General features: G+C 38.4%; 1 protein-coding gene across 1 annotated transcript in view; it reads left to right on the top strand.

Annotated features, from left to right (window-relative positions):
- Positions 1-25,012, top strand: part of LOC101601260 (nectin-3) — a 102,166-nt gene that overhangs the window by 41,073 nt on the left and 36,081 nt on the right. Inside the window, exons 5-7 of the mRNA XM_045148423.1 lie at positions 5,327-5,478; positions 22,145-22,283; positions 24,668-24,749. Of these exons, the coding sequence (XP_045004358.1) occupies positions 5,327-5,478; positions 22,145-22,283; positions 24,668-24,749 (373 nt within the window). The remainder of the gene's footprint in view (positions 1-5,326; positions 5,479-22,144; positions 22,284-24,667; positions 24,750-25,012) is intronic.

Below are 25,012 nucleotides of genomic sequence, written 5' to 3' on the forward strand. Positions count from 1 at the left end.
GATAATGCATTAAAAAATAGGCAGTGAGCCTATTCAGTAATCCCAGCACTCAGGAAGCAGAGGTAGGAGGATCACTGTGAATTCAAGGCCACCCTGAGACTCCATAGTGAATTCCAGGTCATCCTAGACTACAGTGAGACCCTACCTTGAAAAAGGGGGGAGGGCAGTGCTATATTTATACTTACTTGAGTCACCTTTTCATTTCCTGTTTATTTTCATAAAAATCAGTATTTATTTGATAGAAGTACAGTCTCTTTTTCCCCAGAGATAATGCAGTTATTTTCATCTGTGGTGTGGGTGCACGTGTGTGTACTACATGCCTGTACTTACTTATGTGGGAGTGTGTGTGTCCGTGTGCACGTAGGCTGTCGTTGGGTTCTTCGTTGACCACTCGTCACTTTGTTGGTTGAGGCAGGGTCCCCTTGAACCCAGAGCTCCCTGATTGGGCTTCTCTAGCTACACCGTTTGCTGCGTCTGCCTCCCAAGCATCTGGATGACAGGTGACCACCTGACACAACTCAGCAAGCATGACGTAGGTACCCGAACAGTGTGCCTCTTGCTTCAGAGGCAAGTGTTTCTCTGCCGAGCCGTCCTCTGGTGTCCCACTTCCGAATTTCCTTTCCCTTCCTTGCCAGTCCTGGCTGCTGTAATGCGAGCTGCTTTCTTCCACCATGCCCTCCTTACCATATTGGACTGAAACCCAGAACCCACATAACACCTTTCCATAACATTGTCTTTGGTCATGGCAGTGAAAAGCCAACCAACAGAAAATCAGAAGCAGGGAAGTGAAGTCCTTTATATGACCCAGCATGAAGTTGCTGAGTGTTTGGAACTGGTTTCTGGGAGGATTTTAGCAGCTCTTGGAGAAGCCGGCTAAAGAAAGGCCAGGATGCTGTAAGCAGAGCCTGATAGTTTCAGATAGGGACAGAGACTATTGACAATTGAATTAGAAGTCGTTCATGGTACATTCTGATAAGAATTTGTCTGTATTTAGCCTGTGTCCTGAGGAAATGGACTAATCTGGTAGAGAAAACTTAAAGGCCATCCATCAATCAGCTAGTGGTGTGGTTTTTACTAGATGGCTTTAGCCAGGTTTATAGTGAAAAATCAGGCAAAAAGCAAAGCAGGAAAATTTGCAAAAAGAAAAACTTAGTTTGCTCTATAAAGTTGGGCCTAAAGACATAGTATCTATTGAAAAAAAGAAAAGGAAAGGAAACCCAGTGTTTTGTACTCATTTAGGAGGAAAGTTTTCTCAAGTGCATCTCAGAAATTGGGTAGTCCCTCCCTACCCTGTGCATTTCCAAGGGTTTGGAAGACTTGCCCTGGGTTCTCTGCTTGGACAGCCCCTAGGGAAAGTTGTCTGGCCCGGGTTCATTCATTGGGCTCAGCTGTGCAGGGACTCCAGCTGCTCTCGCTGGGGCACTCCGTTATCCCTGTGTGATTCTGGCCTTCAGGGGACCGGCAGTAAGTCAGACTGCAGACTTCCCTGTGCTCTTTGAGCCACATTAGCTGCTTTCTCGACTCCACCTCTGCAAGCATGAGGCTCTTCCACATAAACTAGAGCTGCTGGTCTAGAGGGAGGACTCAGCAGTCCCGGGCCGCCTGTGCAAGTGGGAGGGCCTGAGCAGACCCGAGAGACCCGAGATGACCACTGGGACGCCCGCAAAGGGCTGGACGGGCGTGTGCGTCATCAACCCCAGTCTCAGGAACAAAACCTGAGAATCCCTGGAGCTCAGGAGAACCCAGACAGCTCAGAATCAGTAAGAAAGTTCAGCTGGAACAGCGCTAGGCAGAAGAGTGATGGAGCTGGACAGCACCCAGCCGTGACGTGCCACGGCCTGAGCACAGGCCCGTGTGCTCACCATCTTACACACGTACACATCATGTGACCCAGACGTGATCACAGGCCCGTGTGCTCACCATCTTACACACGTACACATCATGTGACCCAGATGTGATCACAGGCCCGTGTGCTCACCATCTTACACACGTACACATCATGTGACCCAGATGTGATCACAGGCCCGTGTGCTCACCATCTTACACACGTACATAGCATGTGACCCAGACGTGATCACAGGCCCATGTGCACACCGTCTCACACACGTACACATCATGAGCCCCAGACGTGAGCACAGGCCCGTGTGTACACCGTCTTACACACATACACATTATGAGACCCAGACGTGATCACAGGCCCGTGTGTACACTGTCTTACACACGTACACATCATGTGACCCAGACATGATCACAGGCCCGTGTGCACGCCGTCTTGCACACGTACACATCATGAGACCCAGACATGATCACAGGCCCATGTGCACGCCGTCTTACACACGTACACATCATGAGACCCAGATGTGATCACAGGCCCGTGTGCACGCCGTCTTACACACATACACATCATGAGACCCAGATGTGATCACAGGCCCAAGTTCACGCCGTCTTGCACACGTACACATCATGAGACCCAGACGTGATCACAGGCCCGTGTGCACGCCATCTTGCACACGTACACATCATGAGACCCAGACGTGATCACAGGCCCGTGTGCACGCCGTCTTACACACATACGCATCATGAGACCCAGACGTGATCACAGGCCCGTGTGCACGCCGTCTTGCGCACGTACACATCATGAGACCCAGACGTGATCACAGGCCCGTGTGCACGCCGTCTTACACACGTACACATCATGAGACCCTGACGTGATCACAGGCCCGTGTGCACGCCGTCTTACACACGTACACATCATGAGACCCTGACGTGATCACAGGCCCGTGTACACACCACCTCCCACACATACACATGTTACATGCCCCTCTGCCTGAGCACATGCACGTGTGCACACCTTACACACATAGACATCATAACAGACACAAACAAAAATTAAAAGTGAGCCTTTAAGCTTGGCCCCATAGTATTGGGGGCTGGACATTACGCTTTCCCTGTGAGGGAGGGCTGTTGAGGCATTCCAGTGTGTTCCCAGCAGCTCAATTGTAGCGACCCCTATCTCAGAGTGTCGGCCTCGAGGCGGCATCCGGGCCGCTCGTCATCCCCAGGGTGGGAATGATCCATGATGTGATTGAGAAATGTTTGCCCAAAGCGTCTATTTATGAAAGTTTATTGAAACATCTGTTAAGGGCTGCTTCTCCCTGTCCTTTTCTTAATGGGCTGTAAGTAAATGCATAAGTTCTCATGTTTTTGCTGTAGATTTTTAGAAGTAAGGAAAACAGTATATTTGTTCAGTCTGTTGAATTTAGGAAAGACAGCTTAAACGTATGGAATACTCTTAAATTTATATTTTCTTAAAAGTAAGCAGTGATTACTTAACATGTCTATTTTATTGACTATTTGTAAAAGTCATGTAACTGTCACCTCAGTGTCTGCCTATAGGTATCTTTTATAAGTGAATTAAGTCTCTTAGAAATTGATTTATTTTTTGATACTAGAACATCATAGAGATTTTGTGAGGGTGCAGATAATGAATAGAATTTAAAGAATATTGGTATGAGAGCATAGCATAAGTTACTTGTTACTTTAAAAAAATGCAGACTTTTCAAAAATTAATTTACTTTCATTTGAGAAAGAGGAAGAAAGAGAGAGAGAAAGAAACAGATAGACAGACAGAGAAAGAAAGAATGGGCACACCAGGGCCTCCAGCCACTGCAGATGAACTCCAGACACATGCACCATCTTGTGCATCTGGCTTACGTGGGTACTGGGGAATTGAACCTGGGTCCTTGGGCTTTGCAGGCAAGCACCTTAACCTCTAAGCCAACCCACCAGCCCTTGAAACATTTCTTCATTTTTGTATAGAGTTACAGGAGCTTGAGTTTTGGCCCCCATGTAATTACAATGTAATAACGAATGTAGTCCCAATTACAGAAGTAATTATTGAGTATACGCTTCATAATAATTCTTGTCATCCTAGAAAGACTTTACCTGTTGAAAGCTGATGCTTATACATGTTTTTCAAGACTGGATGCTGAGGTACGGATTGAGCATCCCTAAAACGTGCTCCAAAATCTGAAACTTCTTGAGTATTTAGTGCTGACATTGTTTGTCAACAGTAAAGGCCCGCCCCCAACCAACATACACACAAAAAAACCCAAAAACTGATTTCTGAAAGTTTTATATTTCCAAGCCATTTCATTGAAAATACTCAGTCTTGCTGGGCATGGTGGCGCATGCCTTTAATGCCAGCAGGATTGCTGTGAGTTTGAGGCCACCCTGAGACTACAGAGTGAATTCCCGGTCAACCTGGGCTAGAGTGACACCCTACCACTAAATAAATAAATAAATAAATAAATAACAAACCTCAGATACTCAGTCTCTTCTTTCCTCATTGAAGGCTAGGAACAAAACTCAGTAGCCTGAGCAGTACAGTCAGAACAAGAAGGCATGGCAGGTAATGAGTGAGAGAAAAGACGTGCGTGAAGTTTTGAACATCTGCTTAATCTAAGCTACACTAGTTGAATTCTTTGATTTTATTTATGTGTCCTCATATCTTAAATAGTTTAAAAAGTTTCAAACTGAATACTTGATTTCTTTTTTTTTTTTTTTTCCTCTCAGGCCAGAAAATACTTACCTTTGTTTCATTGTAGTAAAGGTTTTTAGAGTTCTTATATAATCATGATTTACTGTATCGATACCATAATTACAATATCTTTTCTCCACATAGAAATAAAGTTATTCTTGCAGTGGTTTTTGCTTGTTACAGGGTCTTGTGATGTAGCTGAGGCTGGTCTCAAAATCAGTCCTCCCCTCTCCGAATGATGGCATGAAGGGCCTGTGTCACTACGCCTAGCCTAGAGTTTATTTAGATACCAAATCATGCCTTGGTTTCTTTGTAGAAAAAAATCTACTTTTCAACTAAAATTATATGTACAGCCTTATTGGAACTTTAGCTGCATCTGTGTGTGGCTACAGTATGGATTTGTATTCACATCCTACTACATTTACATGAGAAGAAGGCCTTTCACTGAGAAACTTAAAGCCACATCACTTGTATATTCATAATACACTGAGAGTTTTAATTACTTGGATATGTCATCTAGTTTTCTGATATAATTTCAGTTTTTTCTCTTCTCCTGTTTTATTCTGTTGACCTATCTATACTTTAAAATGATGGATTGCTTAATGGATTTCAGTAGTTCATCTTTTTAAAAATGACAACCACTATTATATGTTTTTCTTTAATAATTCATTGTATCTGAAAGATACTGGTTATGTTACTAATATGACAAAAGTATAAAATATTACTTTAAATGCCTGTTAGGGATTTAAAGATAATTGAAATGATGTCGTGCTTTTTAAACTCTAGGTTGGATGGACAATGGCCTGATGGTTTATTGGCTTCAGACAATACACTTCATTTTGTTCATCCATTGACTTTCAATTATTCTGGTGTCTATGTCTGTAAAGTGACAAATTCCCTTGGACAAAGAAGTGATCAAAAGGTCATCTACATTTCAGGTAAGCTACTGCTAACTTCTAAAATGAGGTACATAAAAATACCTGTAGTAGCAATTGTAGTGTAATACTGGCCAGTGATCTGCACTTGAGACAGTGTAGTGTCATTGCCAAGCAGTGTTGTAAGGAATCTGAAAGTTGTATGATAAAGCATCTTTATCCACTTGAAATACGCAATTAAGAACACAGTTACTTTTTTAAAAACGTCAAATGTCTGTGTAACAAGTTGTACATATTCTGCTGATACTGTGCCTTTCAATATTCTTTGTCTTTAAACAAAGGACAGTGATGGCTATTCTGCATATAATTGTCTGAAAAATAAAAGACTAACTTTGGAAAATACCTATTTATTTATGAGAGAGGAAAAAAGAATGGGTGTGCTAAGATCTCATCTGCTGCTGTAAACAAACTCCAGACACGTGTCACTTTGTGCATCCACTTTACATGGTTATTAAGGAATCGGACCTGGGCTACCAGGTTTTGCAAGCAAGTGCCATTAACTACTAAGCCATCTCCCTGGCCTGAGATACTAACTTTTTGATAACCTGGCTTATTAAGTAACAGTGCTTAGCCTTCAAAATGGGCGTGTACCATTTTGGGTTACTGAGAGTTAAGTGGTATTGAAAATGTGTTAATGAAGTAAAGCTTGATATTTTTTCATTGTCAGTTCTTAAGCGCTTAAGAATATATTTGCATCATCGTAAATGTTTTGTTAATTTGGTTCACTTTAAATTTTGGCATTAATAAAACAGAAGAGCTAGACAAATATTTCTGTAAATAGCTGTAAATATTCCAGTGGAGTAATCTAGAAAATATACTTGAGCTACCTTTCTACTGACTATAAGAATGTGTCAGTCTTCATGTCTAACTCATGAAAAATGTGCATGAAAAAGAGAGCAGTGAAATACAGGTTCATATTATATAGTTGGTATTTAAGGTTTTTCATCTGTGAATATAAGAATAAATAACAAGATTATTAGGAGAATTTTGTACTTGCTTCCATGGTATGTTTTCAGTGCTTGTGTGATCAAGGAATCCCTTCCCCACATTTCCTCATAGTAAGCTCATTACAATTTGTGTGTTATCCATATATTGCTTTCCTCCAAATCAGAAGTGTGTGTGTGTGTGTGTGTGTGTGTGTGTGTGTGTGTGTGTGTGTGTAGTTTGCTGGTGAATACTTAGCAGTTAGTGTAGAGCCTGAGCCTGGCTTGTGGTGGAGAGTCATTCTTCACAGGAAACACGGAGTGGTGTGTCCACAGCTGTCAGGCCAGCAGCGTGCTTTGATCTGAGTCTCCTTCTTCTCTTAAAGGACAAGGCACTTTTAAACCTTAATTTCATGAAGATTTATTTACCTTTTGTTCCATTGTGCGGTTTTGTGTGAGATATTACTTAAAAGTCTCTCCTTAATATGTCATAGTTATGTAATTTTAAATATCAAGGCTTAATTTGAGCTTTTATATATCAGTTCCATTGGTGGTAGTCTAAATTTATAACTTGGCATTCGAGGTCTATTTTTCAGTACTGCTGATTTATGTTTCCAACTATCTGTTTGATGATCATTAACTATATAGAGAGGTTGAATAAGGCACTCCTACCTTCTTGCTCAGACTCCCCCTGACTTTCTTGCTGCCTCTGGAGAGTAAGCCTGTCTGTCCGTCTTCCCCTCTGTCAGCTACAGTTCTCTTGGATCTGCTGTGCGGCCTTCTGTAGCAACCTTCATTCACTTTTTCTCGTACGTGTTTCTCAGACCATGAGCATGCCAGGGTCAGCTTCCCATGGATGTTGTGCACTTTACACTCCCCCCCTGCTCTGATGCCAAGCCATCAGAAGCCCTCGCCTCTTCCCCGCTTCAGTGCCAGTTTAACTGCACTTCAGTCTGTCGCCCCCCAGCCTGTGGTCATATTGGGGAGCAGTGGTCCTTTAAAGGGAGGCCCAGGTCTTCCTCTCCTCTCTGAAGACTTGGCGCGGACTTCCGTGACCCCCAGCGAAGCCAGGTGGTCACGTGCGGGCTTCTTGCCACTCACTGGTTCCGCCACACTGATGTCCTTTGTGCTTATCTGCTTCCTTGAGTTGTCTCAGTCTGCATGTCCTGTTCCGGCTGCTGGGATGCTCTTCCACGCGCTGCCCTTGGAGCTCTTTCCTTTCCTTCAAGTCACCCAAAATACCACCTTTTCCACTGAGGTCCTCCTTTATGATCATTTAAAGTTGAAAACTCCTTACTCGTGGAGGGTTTTTTTTTTCTCTTTTCTGTTTTCTTATTTTTTTCCCCTTCAGTACTTACTGTCGGTTGTATGCTGCTTGTTTTTATTTCTATGCTTTTCATTTTTTACCTGCAATAGAGCTTAACACCTGAGAAGGCAGGAGTTTTTGTCTGCTGTAATCACTGCTATATTCCTGTCGTCTCAGTGATCTTTGGCATATAACTGTTAGTATATTTTTGTGGCATGAATAAAAAAAATTAGATCCAAAGAACTATTTTCTTTGACTAGGGAACTGATGACAAAGAACATCAAAGTCTATTACTATGTACCATAATATAAAATGGGGAACCAAATTTTGAGTAAATATGAAAAAATCACATTTTAATGGTCTCCAAGTTCTTCAGAAGGAAATGGCATTATGTGAGAAGAATATTCATCAAGTAATCACCTTTTTGTGGTACCATATACTATGCCATGTTTAGTGAGCTCCTTAGGGCTCCTTGGACTGTGCACACCAAGTGCCCTAGATGCGATACTGCTGTTATTAAAATCTCGTGTTGAGCCTAGTAAGTTTTCCTCAGGGTAAGAGGTCACAGCTGACACAGTAAAATCTTCATCTTACTACTAGATTACAATTTTAGAAATGACTTTTAAAAACATAGGTAAAAAATGTGTCTTATATCTACAAGTTTTACATGGAAAAAATGTGGAGTTAGGAGTCAAATAGTTTTTTAATTTTTATATGATTTTTTTCCCCTAAAATGAGATTTTGGAGACAAGGTCACTACTGCTTTCAGTACTCATCCTCCGACGCTGCATGTGCTCTAGAGCAGGTCCCTCCCATGTTCTCAGCGGCTCCTTATCCAATGCTAGCAGTCGACTGCTGGAATTTGTGTTGTATGTTTGTATTTTTTTAAACTAATAAGTAGAAAAGGAATCTTTTACATTTTAAGTGAAATCAAATTTCAGATCATTATTTTAGCATGGAGATATAAATTCAAGAATATATACTTAGCAACTTTTACTTTCAAAATGCATGATTTTGTACAACCTTATAAAGCCTAAAGAAATAGGAGTGAATCCATTTGAGTTTTTTAAATATAATTTTCATGAGGTTAAGGTATCTTATAGATGTATACATGACCATTCTAGGTAGATTAATGGCTTCGCTATTTGTCAGAAGTAATTACCTAAGGGGGAAAAAATTAAATTCTTCATTCACTATATCAATTATATAGTCTCATTCATCACACATTGAAAAAATAAGAATAGATAAGTAGCTTTTGATGACAACCTTTTATATATTTTGTTAAATTTCTCTGAAACCAGTAATTTGGTAATATTAATAAAATAAACAGTTTAAAGAACTTCACAAGTTGAAATTTTAATATACCAAATTTTTAAGGATGTGTGGTAAAATAGTCAATTGTATCTTCTACTTGGTTGGAGCTCAGAAACATGTTATTATTCTGAGAAAACTAGCATATTAAAAGCTACCAAAAATGTTAAAAATCTATGTGTTGAAAAATACATAAATTAAGTGATTTGTGCTTTGATTTATTTTTTATGTGGGTACCAATTTATTCAACATATTTTTCTCTTGGAGTCATTACAAAGATGACATTGGCTGTCCTATAATTCTCCTCTCTCAAAACAAAAACACATGAATTGCCTTACAAATGATGTTATGTCTGTGTCTTCAGTCCTGTGAAGTAGATACAAAATGAGCCTACTTCTACACTAAAAAGCACCTTTCATTTTACAATTTTTTTCATAATGAATTTGTTCACCTAGTGAATATATATTCTCATAAATTAAAACTCATTCTTGTTTTACTTACATATATACGATAACTAACACTCACTTCAGAGCAGTGGACAAGATTATCTCTTAGTTTAAACTAATAGGAGATTGGTTATATTTGTTAAGATTTATATTGTACTTGCTAAATTTTTACCACATTCTATACATACGGCATTCCGTGATGAAACCTGTTTCAGTAAGTATTTTTCTTTAGCTTGTAATTATAGAATAACTTACCCATGTAGATTTAGTATTTTTCTAACAATCATTTTTAAAACTGTCAGTATCACTCATTTTAAAATTAATTATAGGTGGTTACCATTTGGATCATTTATTTTTTTTAATCTATGAAAACCTCAAAGCTTTTAAACTCATCTTTCCTTCAAACTCTAGAATTTTATGTAACATGACGTACAGATACTACCTACTGGACAATTAACCAGTCTTTAATTTTTACTGTTTATGTTTAGTTGCTTTTTAATATTAATGGCTATTCTGTAATCCAATGTCAAGAAAAAGGTTCATTTGCATCTAATATTTAGGTGGTATTAGAATGTTCTCTCTAAAATATTAGCTATTTTTTGAGATTCTGTCTTAATGTAATGGCATTAAATTTAGTAACAATAGTTGAAATTCCTAAATTTTTAATATTCAGCTATTCCATCCATTGGGTATTACATGTAATAATTTTTATCAATATATTTTTACTTTGTCTTTCTTATTCTCATTTGATAAAAGCCCATTTGGCTTACACAATTTTAAATACAGTTTGTTTTATTAACCAACCATTACTCTTTATTGCATATATCCTTAGTAAAATTTTAGAGTTCTATTTGCTTGAGAAAATATTTTTGAGAGAATTATTAAACCAACAGCTTTTAATATGCCCACTTAACAAGATTCTATAGTTTTTCATTCTTTTAAAGATAAAGTTCAGATCTTGCACATTAGGTAAAGATAAATATTAAGAAAACTTTATTTTTATTCTGCCATCATTTCATGCTATTGGCTAAGAAAATGTACACTTAAAATATTTGATTTCAGTTTTTTTTGTATGAGAAGTCTAAAGCTGGCTGTGTATAAATAGATCACTTAAATAATAATCTACACTGGAAAAAAAAAAAACCCTCCCATTCCCTATAGTACAATATCACTCAAACCTGGACGTTAATAATTTAGGATTCATACCATAGGTTTCATTCTTTTCATTTCATTGGTGACTGACTAAGTGTCAGTTTTGTTATTTTTTTAATATCTGAAAGCAACACTGCCTTCTACTCTTAATCAGATGAAGAATGAAAAACTATGTGACTGTGAACATGTTCATTAACTGTGCTGTCTTGTCCCTTGCTGCTGAATCGGCCCGCACTGACACTCTTTGCCTGTGTGTCTTGTCTGCCTTTCCTGTCTCCATCAGATCCTCCTTCCACCACCACCCTGCAGCCTGCCGATCAGTGGCACCTCTCGACTGCCGACATCGAGGATCTAGCGACAGAACCTAAAAAGTTGCCCTTCCCATTGTCAACTCTGGCAACGATTAAGGATGACACAATTGGCACCATCATTGCTAGCGTAGTGGGAGGGGCTCTCTTCATAGTCCTTGTGAGTGTTTTGGCTGGAATATTCTGCTATAGGAGAAGACGGACGTTTCGTGGAGACTACTTTGCCAAGAACTACATTCCACCCTCAGACATGCAGAAAGAGTCCCAGATAGATGTGCTTCAACAAGATGAGCTTGATTCTTACCCAGACAGTGTGAAAAAAGAAAACAAGACTCCAGTGAACAATCTGATACGCAAAGACTACTTAGAAGAGCCTGAGAAAGCTCAATGGAACAATGTAGAAACTCTCAGCAGGTTTGAAAGACCGATGGATTATTATGAAGACCTAAAAATGGGAATGAAGTTTGTCAGTGGTGAACAGTATGACGATAACGGAGATGACCTAGTCTCCCACGTGGACGGCTCCGTCATCTCCAGGAGGGAGTGGTATGTTTAGCACCCCAATGTGACTTCACTGTGCACGGTGTTTCAGTCATACTAGTTGAGCATTTTCAGATTGTTCATACTTTTTCTTGAGGAAGAATAAGCTTTTTCAAGTTGATTTTCAAGCTTACTTTTATATGCTGATCTGACAAATGAAAATGTAAAATCTGGGTTCAATGTATCTGAGCTGCTTTACATTTTTTTCACTGCTGTACTACTGTCTCAAGATTTAAATTTTAATGCAGAGTACTTTATTGGTCTGAGGCACACAGGTAAGAAGAGTTGTCAACATTAAATGTATGACTTTTTGGTATAAAAATTAAAAAAAAGAAACTACCTTGGCATTGTTTATTAAATGTTTACCTAACACTAAAATCTCAAGTATACTATTTGTGAAATAAATACCTCTCAAAATCTATCACCACTAAATGGTACTCCATCAAAATTGACAATAAAACTAATTTAAGAAATGTTTATATATGCACATATATATATATATTTTACTATATTAAAAATCATCTTGATGGACCATCTTTCATGTTCAAACATTAACTTCTAAGTTTCTTATACCAATGGAAGCTTTACCTCTGTATTTTAATGAGCCTTGCCAACATAACTGTAGAGTGGCTTTTCAGAGATGCTTCATTGCACTAGGACTGGCCGTGAACTCAGTGAGCATGGGTGAGGAGCATCTCTGGCTGAGCAGTTCTCTGCTCGGAACGCGGGTAAGAATAGGGTACATGCCGCCTAAGCGTCATAATTGCTCTGAGTTTTTTCAGATCTAGAACACAGTTCAGAAGTCATTTTGTGAACATGACCTTGTTATTAAGCATTAACCTTATTTTAATGCTTTATTTCCTATATATATGAACAGTAATGAAAATATGGTACACAGTTAAAATTCAATGCAGAGAGCATCTTAGTATTTTGGTGTGCCAGACCTAGACACAGTATGTTGCAGCTGGGAATCTGTAGAAAAGATTTTCTAACCCATCTTGTTTTATTATTTAATGTTGATGTTCAAACGGGTAAATGTTCAAAAATAATTTTTAGACAAACTTGAAGGCTTGGGTTTAATGAGAAATTTTGAATTTTAGAATCAATACTTTTTGATGAATATTGGCAATCCATCTCCTTTCCCTCCATTTCCTACTAAATGTATGTATGTGTTTGAAGATTTTTTTTTTCAATTAAAACTGGAAATATCATGAGGGTTTTTTTTTTTTTTGTTGTTCTTTTGTTTCACATAGGTCATTAAGTACAATTTTCCAGAATCATGTAAACTTCTGAGTAAGATATGTTATCTATATCTTCAAATGTGAATCTTCTTTCTATGGTAAATTGCCTCTGCAGAGGAGTTGTATAAAATTGTAATAATGACAACTGTTTTAAGACCCAAAGAATGTTTCTCTATAGATTCATTAGAAAAAGAACCACTGTGTAGAGAAAACTGTTCTGCCAGGGCATTGAAGTAGATGCCATTAGACTAATCATAACAAATAAATTATTTTTAATAAAAAGGCAAGTTAGGTACTTTTTTTTAAACATACCCAAGCATGCACTCTTATTCTTCATCCAGTCTAAAAATATATAGAGGGCAAAAATGGGAAATGTTCATAGAATATTATAATCAGTGAAAGCTTTATTCTAAAGGTTTATCAACTGGTTTTCCTTAGCAGTATTTTGTATTTTGTGAAAATTAGAAACCACAGTGTGATATATGGTTATAATATCAGGTTAAGGAATACAATTAACTAGTACTGTGATAAAAATGTCTGTGTTCTAATATAATCTCCTATTTACGTACCGAGAGTCTTCAGTGTGAGGTCATTGGAAGAAAGCTTTCTTGGTAGTATACTGTGATTACAGTAACTTTATTTTTTATTTATATATCAGTAGTGAAACTGATCACAAGAAAGATAGATCTAAAGATTCTCTCCATGAAAGATGCAAATTTGTGATTTATTTGATAAAACTTTTAATCTCTCAAACTAAAGGGTACCAAGTGGTATAATCACATTTTGGATTCTATACAAGTTTCACCTTGAGTATAATCGGAAATTCAGCATTGTATTTAAGAACTGTATTCCAGATGTGTCCTTATTGGTGAGGAACACATGCTGTGGCCGTTGTGTGGTAAGGTTTTGGTGCTGAGTTTTTGTGGAGAGGGCAACCAGGAAGCCTGCGAGTGAGGGTTCAGTATATGCCTTCTAGGTAATTGGACATACTGAAAGGAATCTTTCACTAGTGCTTAGGATTTTTTGCAGCATTGCACTGATCTTTACTAGAGATTTATGTATGTATGCTTTACATGGAAACTTCCTTAACATTAATAATCATCAAAAACCAATTAGGTTAGATAAGTTTTGAATAGCCTTGATGTGTGCACAGCTAACTTAGATATACAAAACTCTAATATCTTAGAAATGGTGAAAGAATATTTTTTCTATGTAGAGACCATGCCTACATTTATTCTTTGATAACTATGGAAATGATTTTACATTTTTATTTTCACGTTAGGGTTTCTTTGCTACTAGTAAAATATTTCAATAGTGAACTGGGGACTTCCCTGCCATTTTTACTAACACACACGGAAACTTCAGTAGGCTGTAGGTTAACTTTGAAAATTTGTTTTGACTATAGGTGAAGAATGAAGGGTTTAATATTTTACCATGTGCCTGATAGGTGGTTTCTTTTTTGATAAGTCAAATGTTTAATAATTAAATACTGTATCTAATAGCCATCAGTTTGTCACAGTAGCACAAGCAACCATAGATCTATGTGTTGCCTTAAGACATTGTCGGAATTAGAATGTCTAAGTATAGCAACTGAGAGGAATGTAGCCATTTCATATGTAAAAACATTTTATTTGAATGGATTTGATTTTGACATAACTACTGGTAAAAGAAAGTTATATAAGCAGGAATTTGTACCATGTACATTATAAGAAAGGAGAAAATAGTACACATTCTGAATCTTTAATCTTATAGGGCCAAAACACTGAGCATTTTTTCCTATTTGCTGATTTGAAATGTGCTGTTCACAAGAGAGTTATTTTTCAGTTTTGACATGTGGGGTTTGGGTTTAATTTTAGTTTTATCAACGATAATTTAAAAAAACACCAAGCTACATATTAGGTGTTAATTATAGTTACCATTCAGCAATTCATGAAATTATGTTGTTCTTAAAAAGAAAGAAAAAAAGAGAGAGAGAGAGAGAGAGAGAGAGAAAGAAACCCCAGACTCTGCAGTGGTATGTTTCTGTAATGAGACTGTGATTTTGTGTTACCTTTTTTGTTCTAATATTTTCTAATGTGTCTGTCTGTATGTACATGCGTGTATAACCTACTTTCATTTTACTTAGCAATCAAAATGTAATTAGTAACCATAGAAAACACATACGACTTTCTCTTCCCAAATGACTAACATCAGGTTAAAGATAAAGCAATGTTTGATAGTGCCTATATGTTGACATTTTTTATTGGTATGCATAGCCATGTTGGTATAGCCGTTATAAAGTTCAGTTGAAATGAACTTTTTAGTTCCTATTTTGTGTATTACTTGAAAAAATGCATCTATACTAAATATATGCAGTATTTCTATTATAATAAACAATACAGTATAACAAAATGACATTTACACTTTATTAAGTATTATAAATAATCTAGAGGTGACTTAAAGTACACAGGAGAATATGCACAGATGTATATTATTAGGGTTAGAGCATCCTTGAGTTCTGGTGTCCTTAGGAATCCTGGAACTAGTGTTGTATGGATACCAATTGGCTTTAAGTTTGAACAGAACATATTGTAAAAGATATTTAATTTGAATTAGTGGTGTTTACTTATTGCATATGAACTGTTGTGATGAGAAATGTGAAGTTTTGTATTGTTTATTGCCTCCTTGTTTCTATTTCTGTTGTTTTTATTAATTATATATATTTTCTAAGCTTTTTGAACAAGCAGCCATTGTTTACCTCTTGGTATACCAATAAAAAAATTCATTCATGAACGTCTTTAAAATAGTACTGACAGCACTCTGACCGTTAAGTTTGTAACAGGTCTCTGTTTACACATACTTTGACATCAGTACTGATTTGTTTTCATGAAGATTTTAAACATTTTACAGAAATTTTTGGCTACACACAGCACACACACAGAGTCATACACACACATACACATGTTCTCTCTTTCTGTTACACACACACACACATACACACTTAGGGATAATTTATTTCCTTAAGCATAGCAGTACTTACTAATACCCATTTTATTTTGCAAAGATACGTGTTTCATTGTGGGAATACAATCTTACTTCACCCGACTTTAGGTTGACAGCCCTGTTCATTCCATCTGGACACTTTGGAGGAAGCTGACCGAAAGCTTTACCGACCGACAGTACCATTAAAAAAGACTTAATTCTTAAAACCTGAGAGTAACTCAAAGCCTCATTTTCTTACATGTATGGTACTTCTATATTGAAATGGCTAATCATGCCATCCCAATTATGGAAACGTCTAAGGAAAAACCGACTATGTTGACTTTCTATTGAAAGACTTCTTTCTTCTTATTATGGAAAAATAAGGCAAGTTAATAATGGAACCCGTTTATTAGCTTCAGTTTTTGTCAGTTTTGTTTCATTTTTTTAAAAGCTTTTCCCTAGTTACTCTTGCCACTACTTCATTTTGTAAATAAATTCTGTATCTCTACAGGATAAGAAAAATTTCCAAAACTAACCATAGGGTCAGTGCTATGCCAAAAGAATATTATTCTAATATCAAGTAGTGAGTATTCAATTTTTTGTCATTTTTGCAGTTTCAATCAGGTGTGCTCCATATATTAATTGCTAGAAAAATCTTTTGTCTGTTCCTTAACCCCTCAAATTCTTGGATTTTCTTTCAGTTTACTTGTTAAAGAAGTTTTCTATTTTTTTCTATAGTTTCCCAGTTTGGATTATCCCTGTTGCATCCCAGTCACCCTCTGTACCTCTTTCAAGTGATGGTGACATGTGGAGCTCTAGTTAGAGTCACAGTTCATTTGCCAAGCACGATCGCTTCATAGGTGACATATATTTGCCTATCAGGAGGCCTTAGCAACCAGGATAGATTAACAGAGAAACCTATTCAATGTTTAGGTGTATTGATTTATTTTACCATGTGTGTGCTTTAGTACTTGAATAATGATGTCCATGCTATTCCCTTTGCCTAAAATTTTCTTCTCTGTCTTTTCCACATTGGAGAGTCATGCATGTACAAAGTCTTAAGTTAAATGACAAATTTCTGAAACTTCCTCCCTTCGTGTTCATAGCTGTTGGCCGGAGTTTTCATATCAGCCTGTATCTGTCACAGCTTCACATTTTCGTCTAGTTGTTACCTAACCTGTAGATCAGTGGACATTCTTGACTGTATTACCAGCTAAAAACAAGTGTGTTCTTCATTTATATTTGTACTGCTATAGCAAATTGTTGTAGACATTTTGAAATAGTTCAAAATAATATTTTTAAATGTCACAGTCTTTGTCACTATATATTTGAGAAATATGAATGTGCTTTATTTTAAAAGTTAAACTCTTTGCTCACTAAAATGCTTTCCCTGGAAAAACATGATTGACCATGCTTCATTTTTTTAAGTCTCAATAATATTTTTTGATTCAATCATTCGGAAAATCTTATTCCATGATCAGCAGCTAGATTCATATTGAAAGAGAGGCCGCACGAACAGTTCCATCCCATCACTAGGTTGAGGACTTACCTTCACAACCAAGATGTGTTCAGTGTCCTCCCAATCACAGTCAGCTCACCCTGCGTTACGCTTGACCCGCCCACCTTAGGCTTAGTGTGGCTTAATTGGTAATTCGGGAATGCCATGCTATCTTAGTTGGTCTCGTAAGATATTTGAGTTATTTTTGGTTGAGGTACGACAACTCATTAGATTGCCATGGTTTTACTTGCAGTGTACCTAATCAAGAAAAGATCTTTGGTGTTTGTATGTGCACATTTTTAGTTGTGTTTTCACTATGCTAATTATTTTTCAGGAATAACATTTCCTTGGGATACATGTTTGCCTAGTATATAGTACATAGGCGTTCTCCTAGCTCCATATGGTCAGGTGTGCCGATCCAGTGGGACGCCCATGCACTTCCTCCCTTACAGTTTTGATTATTAAATTTAGATACAGGTTCGCCAACTGAGCTCCATTTGTGGTAAGATGTAGATTATACTGAGAAGAAACACCTCAACTCATGTTTGTTCTGAAAATACCCCACTCCCTCCCTCCCATAGGTCACTGTGGTTGCCTTGCCTGACAGGTGAAAAATGTCACATGGACCAGGTGGAGCTGTCAGTGTCAATTCGTGTGTTTCTGCTAAGCACCCCCTTCTGTTGTAGTGCTGGCGGTTGTGGGAGTTGAACCTAGGGCCTTGTGTGCTTGCAAACAGACTTTAACAGTGAGCTGTCAGCAGCCATATTAAGTGCAGTTTACAAAGAAGTCATATTTCTGTGCTTGATGGGGTCATTCCCATTCTGTGAATTTTGTAACCTCATTTGGGGAGTTTTACCTTTCTTTGTGAAGACCAGGGTTATGTGAGCCTCATATTTGCATTCTTTGAGTTTGCACATGCCTGGCTCATACTATGTACTTGGTCATTTGTTACCTGAGAGGCCAAGGAGACCAACCTGAATTAAGTAGGACACTTACTAGGAAAAGGAAAGAATGCTAATGAAAGTTTTGCATAGACACAATCAGTCTTTGAGACAAAGGAATGCTGAAAAATGAAGGGTCGGGACTGGAGAGATGGCTTAGTGGTTAAGGCACTTGCCTGGGGAACCTGAGGACCCATGTTTGACTCTCCAGGTTCCACATAAGCCAGGCACAGTGACAGAGTGCCCAAGGTTGCACATGCACAGGAGGTGGCACATACGTCTGGAGTTTGATTACAGTGGTTGGAGGCCCTGGCACGCCAGTTCATATCCATCCCCTCCCCTTTCCCTTCTCATAGAAAAAGGCCGTTGGGCTTGCCTCAAGAAAGAACAAGGTAGATAGATGAAGGATGGAGGGCGGACGGTGGAAATCAGTAGTAGAACATGCACTTAGCATATGCAGAACCCTGGGCTGGATCCTCGTAGTTACTTATGGGGAAAACGGTGGTAATTCCCACGAGCTGTGTAAAATACAGGAGTAACTATGAAAGATGAGATAAATTTGTAGACTGTCCTGTTGCCCTTAGAATCGTGTAATACATTGCTGAAGTTTTGTCAAAGGGGACCAGAGAGAAGGGGACATGATTTCATTGTCAGTGATGGATGAGATACGCTCGTCTGCTTGATCGGCTTTCACATTTTTTACTCATTTATGTCAGAATGATGTCAAAGACAAAACCTCTGTTCATTTTAGTGTCTATATGCATATTTCTCCAAAAAGTAAGATTCCACATGTATAAACTTTGAGTGGTTGGTTTGTAACGGAATCTTGAACACTTTTAGAAGACATACCCAGAATTTACTTTTAGTTGTAGGTAGTATACTTGTATTATATTGGGAACGCCAGTTTTCTTTTTTGGGAAGGGAGTCTGCAGTGCCTGTGAGGTCTTGTGAGTGCTGTAATAAACAGTGAACTAAGCTGTTCTGAGAGATGCCACACCCATCCTTCCACGGGAACTACTGTGTCATTCGTTTCTGGCTTCTTAGGGTGCTGCTGGATGTTGTGGGGCATCATCCCAGGTGATGATCATGTTGCTTCATGTCACTCATGCTGTAAACTAGGTTAGCATGGAGAAATGCCAAGTTTTTACATGCTGATCTACACTGCACTTCTTTTTCCCTTGTAGGAGTTGTTGGAATAGAGACCGTGTAGTTTGTATGTGTTTAGGTCAGATGGCAGAGAGGACATGGTGGACTAAATTACTCCCAGTTTCCATCAAGATACTGTGACTTCAATGCAGATTTCACATCTTTGTGTGTCACACTGGTATTCATCAACTTCATATCCTAAAAGAAACATTAATTACCTTAAACATATTCTTTTTTCCCAATTAGTAGCAGAATCATTAGTATAAGGGGAATAGGAATGTAGCTCACGAAGGCACTTGCTGTCCATTTACCTCTGTGGAGATGGTCGTTTCGTAACGCTGTTGATTGAGGCTCTTAGTCTCAGTGTACTCAGAGTAACCCAAGCTTTTGAAGTAAATACCCCATGAACTTCAGTCTAAAATCGGGACACATTTAACTTTTGTACACGTGTGCAGAAGTGGTAGGGCCTCCTGACCCTTTATCAGAAGAAAATATGCACTAAAGGGGACATTTTAAGTGGCCGATGTGGCAGTAATAGCATATCTTGACAGCTGGAGCATGTCCTTAATCTATGGCTTACAGGTGGATGGCACTATTCACACACTTTAGAACGGACTTCAGCTGACATCTCATTAAAACACTGACTCAAAGCTGGCTAGTTTATTGCTAGGTCCAGTGGTGGAAAATATGTATTTGCTGAGGAAAAGGGCTATGAAAAGTAGATCTGTAAATCATCCCGAATCTCTCACATTTACAAGTCCTGCGTCAGTTTGCACTGACTCAGATCTTTCAGTTCCATGCGTACAAATCCGGATAGTACGGTTTAGAGTCATCGAAGATTGACAGTCTGATCTGCATTCGAAGTGAGAGTCACGAGTTTCAGGATGCCCGTAGGAGGATTGCGCTGTGTTTGGCTTTTCCTCCTCTTCTGGCAATTTATTGTGTCGGTAACTTGCAACCAAGGGTGGAAGAGCTTCGGTCTACGGTGAAGCTGGGGGGAGGGACCGCGGGTAAACTCAGCAGTGTTACTTTGGTAAAGAAATTTTAAGTTTGAGGAATATAGTTAAAATGTCCTTAAGCCATTTAAAACACCATGCGACCCATGGAAACCCTGTATGATGGTAAGGTGAAACATTTCAAACCTGATAATGCTTTTTAGTCCCATTTCAAGTTGCCTAAATCTAAATCACATTTACAAAAGCTGTGGATACAGCAATGTAATGAAAACGAAGATGTTTTTATTACAGGCGAACCAAACTGCAAGTCTACACTGGTGACTGCCAAAAAATGCAATCCTTCTTTCCGAACAAGGGCTTGCTTGGGGCTTCTCCCTATTCCAAACTCACTCTTTGTCACTTTTTGCTCTCTACTGCTCATTAATGAAATGACCTTACGGATTGTTCTGTAATCTAAGGTTTATAACTTGTGAAATGTTACCTTCCGTGTCTCACTGGTTAGAAGAGTAAAAACCCTCTTTGAGCTGCGGAGGTGGGTGCCTCAGCTGCTAGCATGCTTGCACACATGCGCACAGCCTTTGGGTTTGGTCACCAACACTGCGTATGTTGAGCCTGGTGTTGCACACTTGTGATTCTAGCATACACAGCTAGGGAGAGGCAGGAGGGTCAGAATGTCAAGCTCATCCTTCGCTGCCTGGGGAGCTCGAGGCCAGCCTGGGATTCATGAGACCCTGTTTCAAACAAACAAACAAAAAGGTATATGAAAACAATTGATCCAACTTAGGAATCACCCTACTGAGTTACAGATTCCATTATTGTTAGATGTACTGACTGCTAAATATATTTATTAAATCTTTTATTTATTTAATTTTTATTTTAAAATATTAGAGAGAGAGTGTGTGTGTGTGCACGCGCGGGCACTAGGACTTCCAGCCACTGCAGATGAATTCCAGATGCATGTGCTACCATGTGCCTCTGGCTTGCGTGGGTCATGAGAAATCGAACTGAGGTCCTTTGGCTTTGCAGGCAAGTGCCTTAACCACTATGGCATCCCTCCAGCCCTAAATCTTTTAAATGTGTGGGTATAGTCTAGGAAAGAAATATTCAGAAGTTATATAGAGAGACTATTCATACCTGTATATGTATAAAAGTCTTTAGGCAAAGAATAAAAATTCTCATTACTGTGTTTATTGCTATTTTGACATGTTCTATTTTGAAACATCTTGTTTTAAGTTTGTCAGAATTCATTGCCACTTTTTATAGTCTGATGTGATGGTACTATTTGTTTTGCCCTTGTATGTTTTATATTCTTCAATAGTGTTTCATTTTAGTAGAAGGAAAATGGTAAGTGGATGTATTACTGTTCAATTCTTAATACTGATTTTTAGTCACCTTTTAGAATATGCACTTAAAATTATTGTCATCTTTTCATTTATTTCTGTCCAAACATTCTTTGACCATAGACAACAAATTAGCTTGTTGATATCTTATTGGGAATATTGTTTCCATAATTTGAAAAATCCAAAGATGGGGTGCTTAAGAAACAGGCAGGGAGGCTGGAGAGATGACTTAGTGGTTAAGCGCTCACCTGTGAAGCCTAAGGAGTCCAGTTTGAGGCTTAATTCCCCAGGACCCACATTAGCTAGCTGCACAAGGGGGCGCACATGTCTGGAGTTCGTTTGCAGTGGCTGGAGGCCCTGGCGTGCCCATTCTCTCTCTCTCTCTTTCTCCATCTGCCTCTTTCTCTCTCACTTTCAAATAAATAAATAAAAATAAGAAAGAAAGGGACAAGGATTGGCATAATGCTACCCAGGGTTCTTGAAGCTGACCGTGGGATAACATGCATCAAATAGTCTCTTTGCATACTACGAAAATGACAGCATGCAGTTTCCAGAACTTGCTGAAATTGTTTCACGTGCCCGCTGGCTATTTCTTTGCAGATGTGCCGCTGAAGCAGACGTCTTCCATAGCGATGGCGGGAGCGGTGATCGGGGCCGTCCTGGCCCTGTTCATCATCGCGGTCTTTGTGACCGTCCTGTTGACTCCTCGGAAGAAGAGGCCATCCTACCTGGACAAAGTGTAGGTCGCTTTGTTTGGCTTGTGTTCGGCGGTGCTCTTACCCATCTGTCTTCACATCTGTCTTTGCACTGCTTGGGCACAGTTGATGATCCAGGACGTGGAAGTAAGGATAGCGTCAAACCTTGATTTGATTGTGTGATGTGTATCATCAGCACATAGGAAACTACGTCTTAGTAACTGAGCAACATCGAGGGCCGGCCAGAGGCAAATGTGTTGGGCAGTTTGGTTCACCCACCATGCCTAGAGCTCTAAGTGCAGCATAGTGGCAGTTGATATGTCCTATCTGAGTAGAAATCTAGGCCTTTGACAAAGCATAGTGCAGATGGAAAAACATCCCAGAAGCTTTAATTGTGTCAGCTTGCGTATTTGTCTTAGATACACAACTTTGAACTCCTGATAGTAATTTTCAAACATTATTTTAAAGCTTTTTACTTAAGAAAAATGATTGGTGTTGGTGAATTTATTATAGAGTAAGCATATTTTTATTTAAAGAATTATGCAAAGTTTTGGCCTAATCATTGAGATAGATTTTTTTAAGACAGATATTTCCCTGTTTGCAGAATCAAATGACCTCTGTGCCAATTTGCTTAATTTCACCTTGTCTGTAAAACATGAATGCTAGTTTTCCTACTGGCATCACAGGATTGTGTTGGGCATGGAACAGGATGATTTTGTTAGTTGTGATATGTTAGGTGTCAGTGGTGATGTTCCTTCTGCGTCCTCTAATAGTTTTGGCACAAGGTCCCGTTCAAAGGATCTGTCCCTTTGGTCTTCAGAGTGCTCTGTGCACATCTCCACTCCTTTAAGCATCGGTCCTTTTGGAACCAGGGTGTTAGTTTCAGCTGTTACATTCAGTTCCTGCTCTCACAATGATTTCTTTACTTCCACGAGCCTCAGTGTCCACACCAAACTGGTATTTCCCATCTTGGAGTGATAAATTTGCTGTGCTTTTCATTAGGTAAAATAAGTATATGAAAATGGATAGGAAAATGTTCTCAATGTGATGCCTGAATTATGAGATTTCTTTTATATTTTGAGAGTCATTAGCAGGTGGTTAATTGTCTCAGGCTTTTCTGCAGTTTCAAAGGACTAAGTCCATACATAGCTATTTTATTTACTTTTTGAATCCTTTTCATTTAAATATTACTTCATGCCCATATTGAGAAATGGCTAGCCCACTGAGGATTTATCTTATCATCGATAACCTTCATCCCTCTTATCTCTTCTTATATAGATGGCTGTTTTTTGAAAGTCACAAGTACTGAAAATATTATCACCAAAAGCACAAGAATGTGTACATGTTAATTATTTTATAAAATAAAACAACTATGGCACATTTAAATGTGTTTTTTTTCTTATAATTGAGCAATATTAAAAATATATCTATTGGGAGTTTTTATAGAAGAGGTCATTTTGATAAAACGTGTATTCTTTAAAGAAATGTTGGGCTCTTTATTTCAGGTGGCAAAATTTATACAGTATTATAATTTGAAAACTTAATATATATGATATGTTCTAAAAATTAGGGAGCCCTTTTGAAAATCAGTCTTTGAAGTATTTCCAATTATTTTTCTTTTTAAAAAATATTTATTTATTTATTTGAGTGACAGAAAGAAACAGAGAGAGAGAATGGATGCACCAGGTCCTCCAGCCACTGCACATGAACTCCAGATGCATATGCCACCTTGTGCATCTGGCTTATGTGGGGTCTGGAGAATCAAACTGGGGTCCTTTGGCTTTGAAGGCAAATGCCTTAAGTGCTAAGCCAACTCTCCAGCCCTCCAGTTATTTTTCGATCATTATCAGATAAAATCTTTTAAATCACTTTGATGACAGTGTAGAGAAAAGTACAGTAATGTATAATTGACCATCCTGGAGATGCTTATAGCATAATAAAATGTGAAAATATGCAATGCTTATCTGATTGATTATGAACTAGATTACTTGGGCAACAATTTTTGCTGGAGAGAGTGCTCAATGGTTAAAGGCACTTACCCACAAAGACTGATGGCCCAGGATTGATTTTCCAGTGCCCATGTACAGTCAGAGGTAAATAATTATAGAGTTTTTTTGGCACTGATGAGGCCTTGATGCATCCATTCCTTCTCTCTCTCTCCTGGTAAACTAAAAACCAAACTATTTAAAAATATTTGTCAAAGTTTCTATATGAATGTAAATTAGTTTAATTTGGTGTTAAGCACTAGAACTAATGTCTACTTCTGTTAAAGGAAAATACCCAAATTAAGCAAGAAATAGGATAATAATTATGTCTTGTAGTAGTAGGAAGAAAGCCCCAAAACTCATGAAAACCTTGTTTTTTTTTTTCCTTCATGCATATTTTTTCTAAATATAGCAATACCATTTGTTTAACCTTTTCAACACAGGATCGACCTTCCACCTACACACAAACCGCCTCCTGCGTATGAAGAGCGATCTCCTCCTCTGCCTCAGAAAGACCTGCGTCAGGTATGTGATTCTGAGAGCACCTCACGTGGTCTCAGGCGCGGGTCCAAACAGCTCGTCAGTCATGGTGGCACACACCTGTCATTCTCACACTTGGCAACACAGGGCAAGAGGATCAGGAGCTCAAGGCTCCTTGATGCCAGCCTGAGCTACATGAGACCCTGTTTATTCATAAATAAATAGATGAAAAGGCCATTGACATTTATATTTTCAAAATGTTGTCATTAAGCACTATTATGGAATATAATGATATACAATTCTTGATC

Source organism: Jaculus jaculus, chromosome 4, assembly GCF_020740685.1.
Source record: "Jaculus jaculus isolate mJacJac1 chromosome 4, mJacJac1.mat.Y.cur, whole genome shotgun sequence".
Lineage (NCBI taxonomy): Eukaryota > Metazoa > Chordata > Mammalia > Rodentia > Dipodidae > Jaculus > Jaculus jaculus.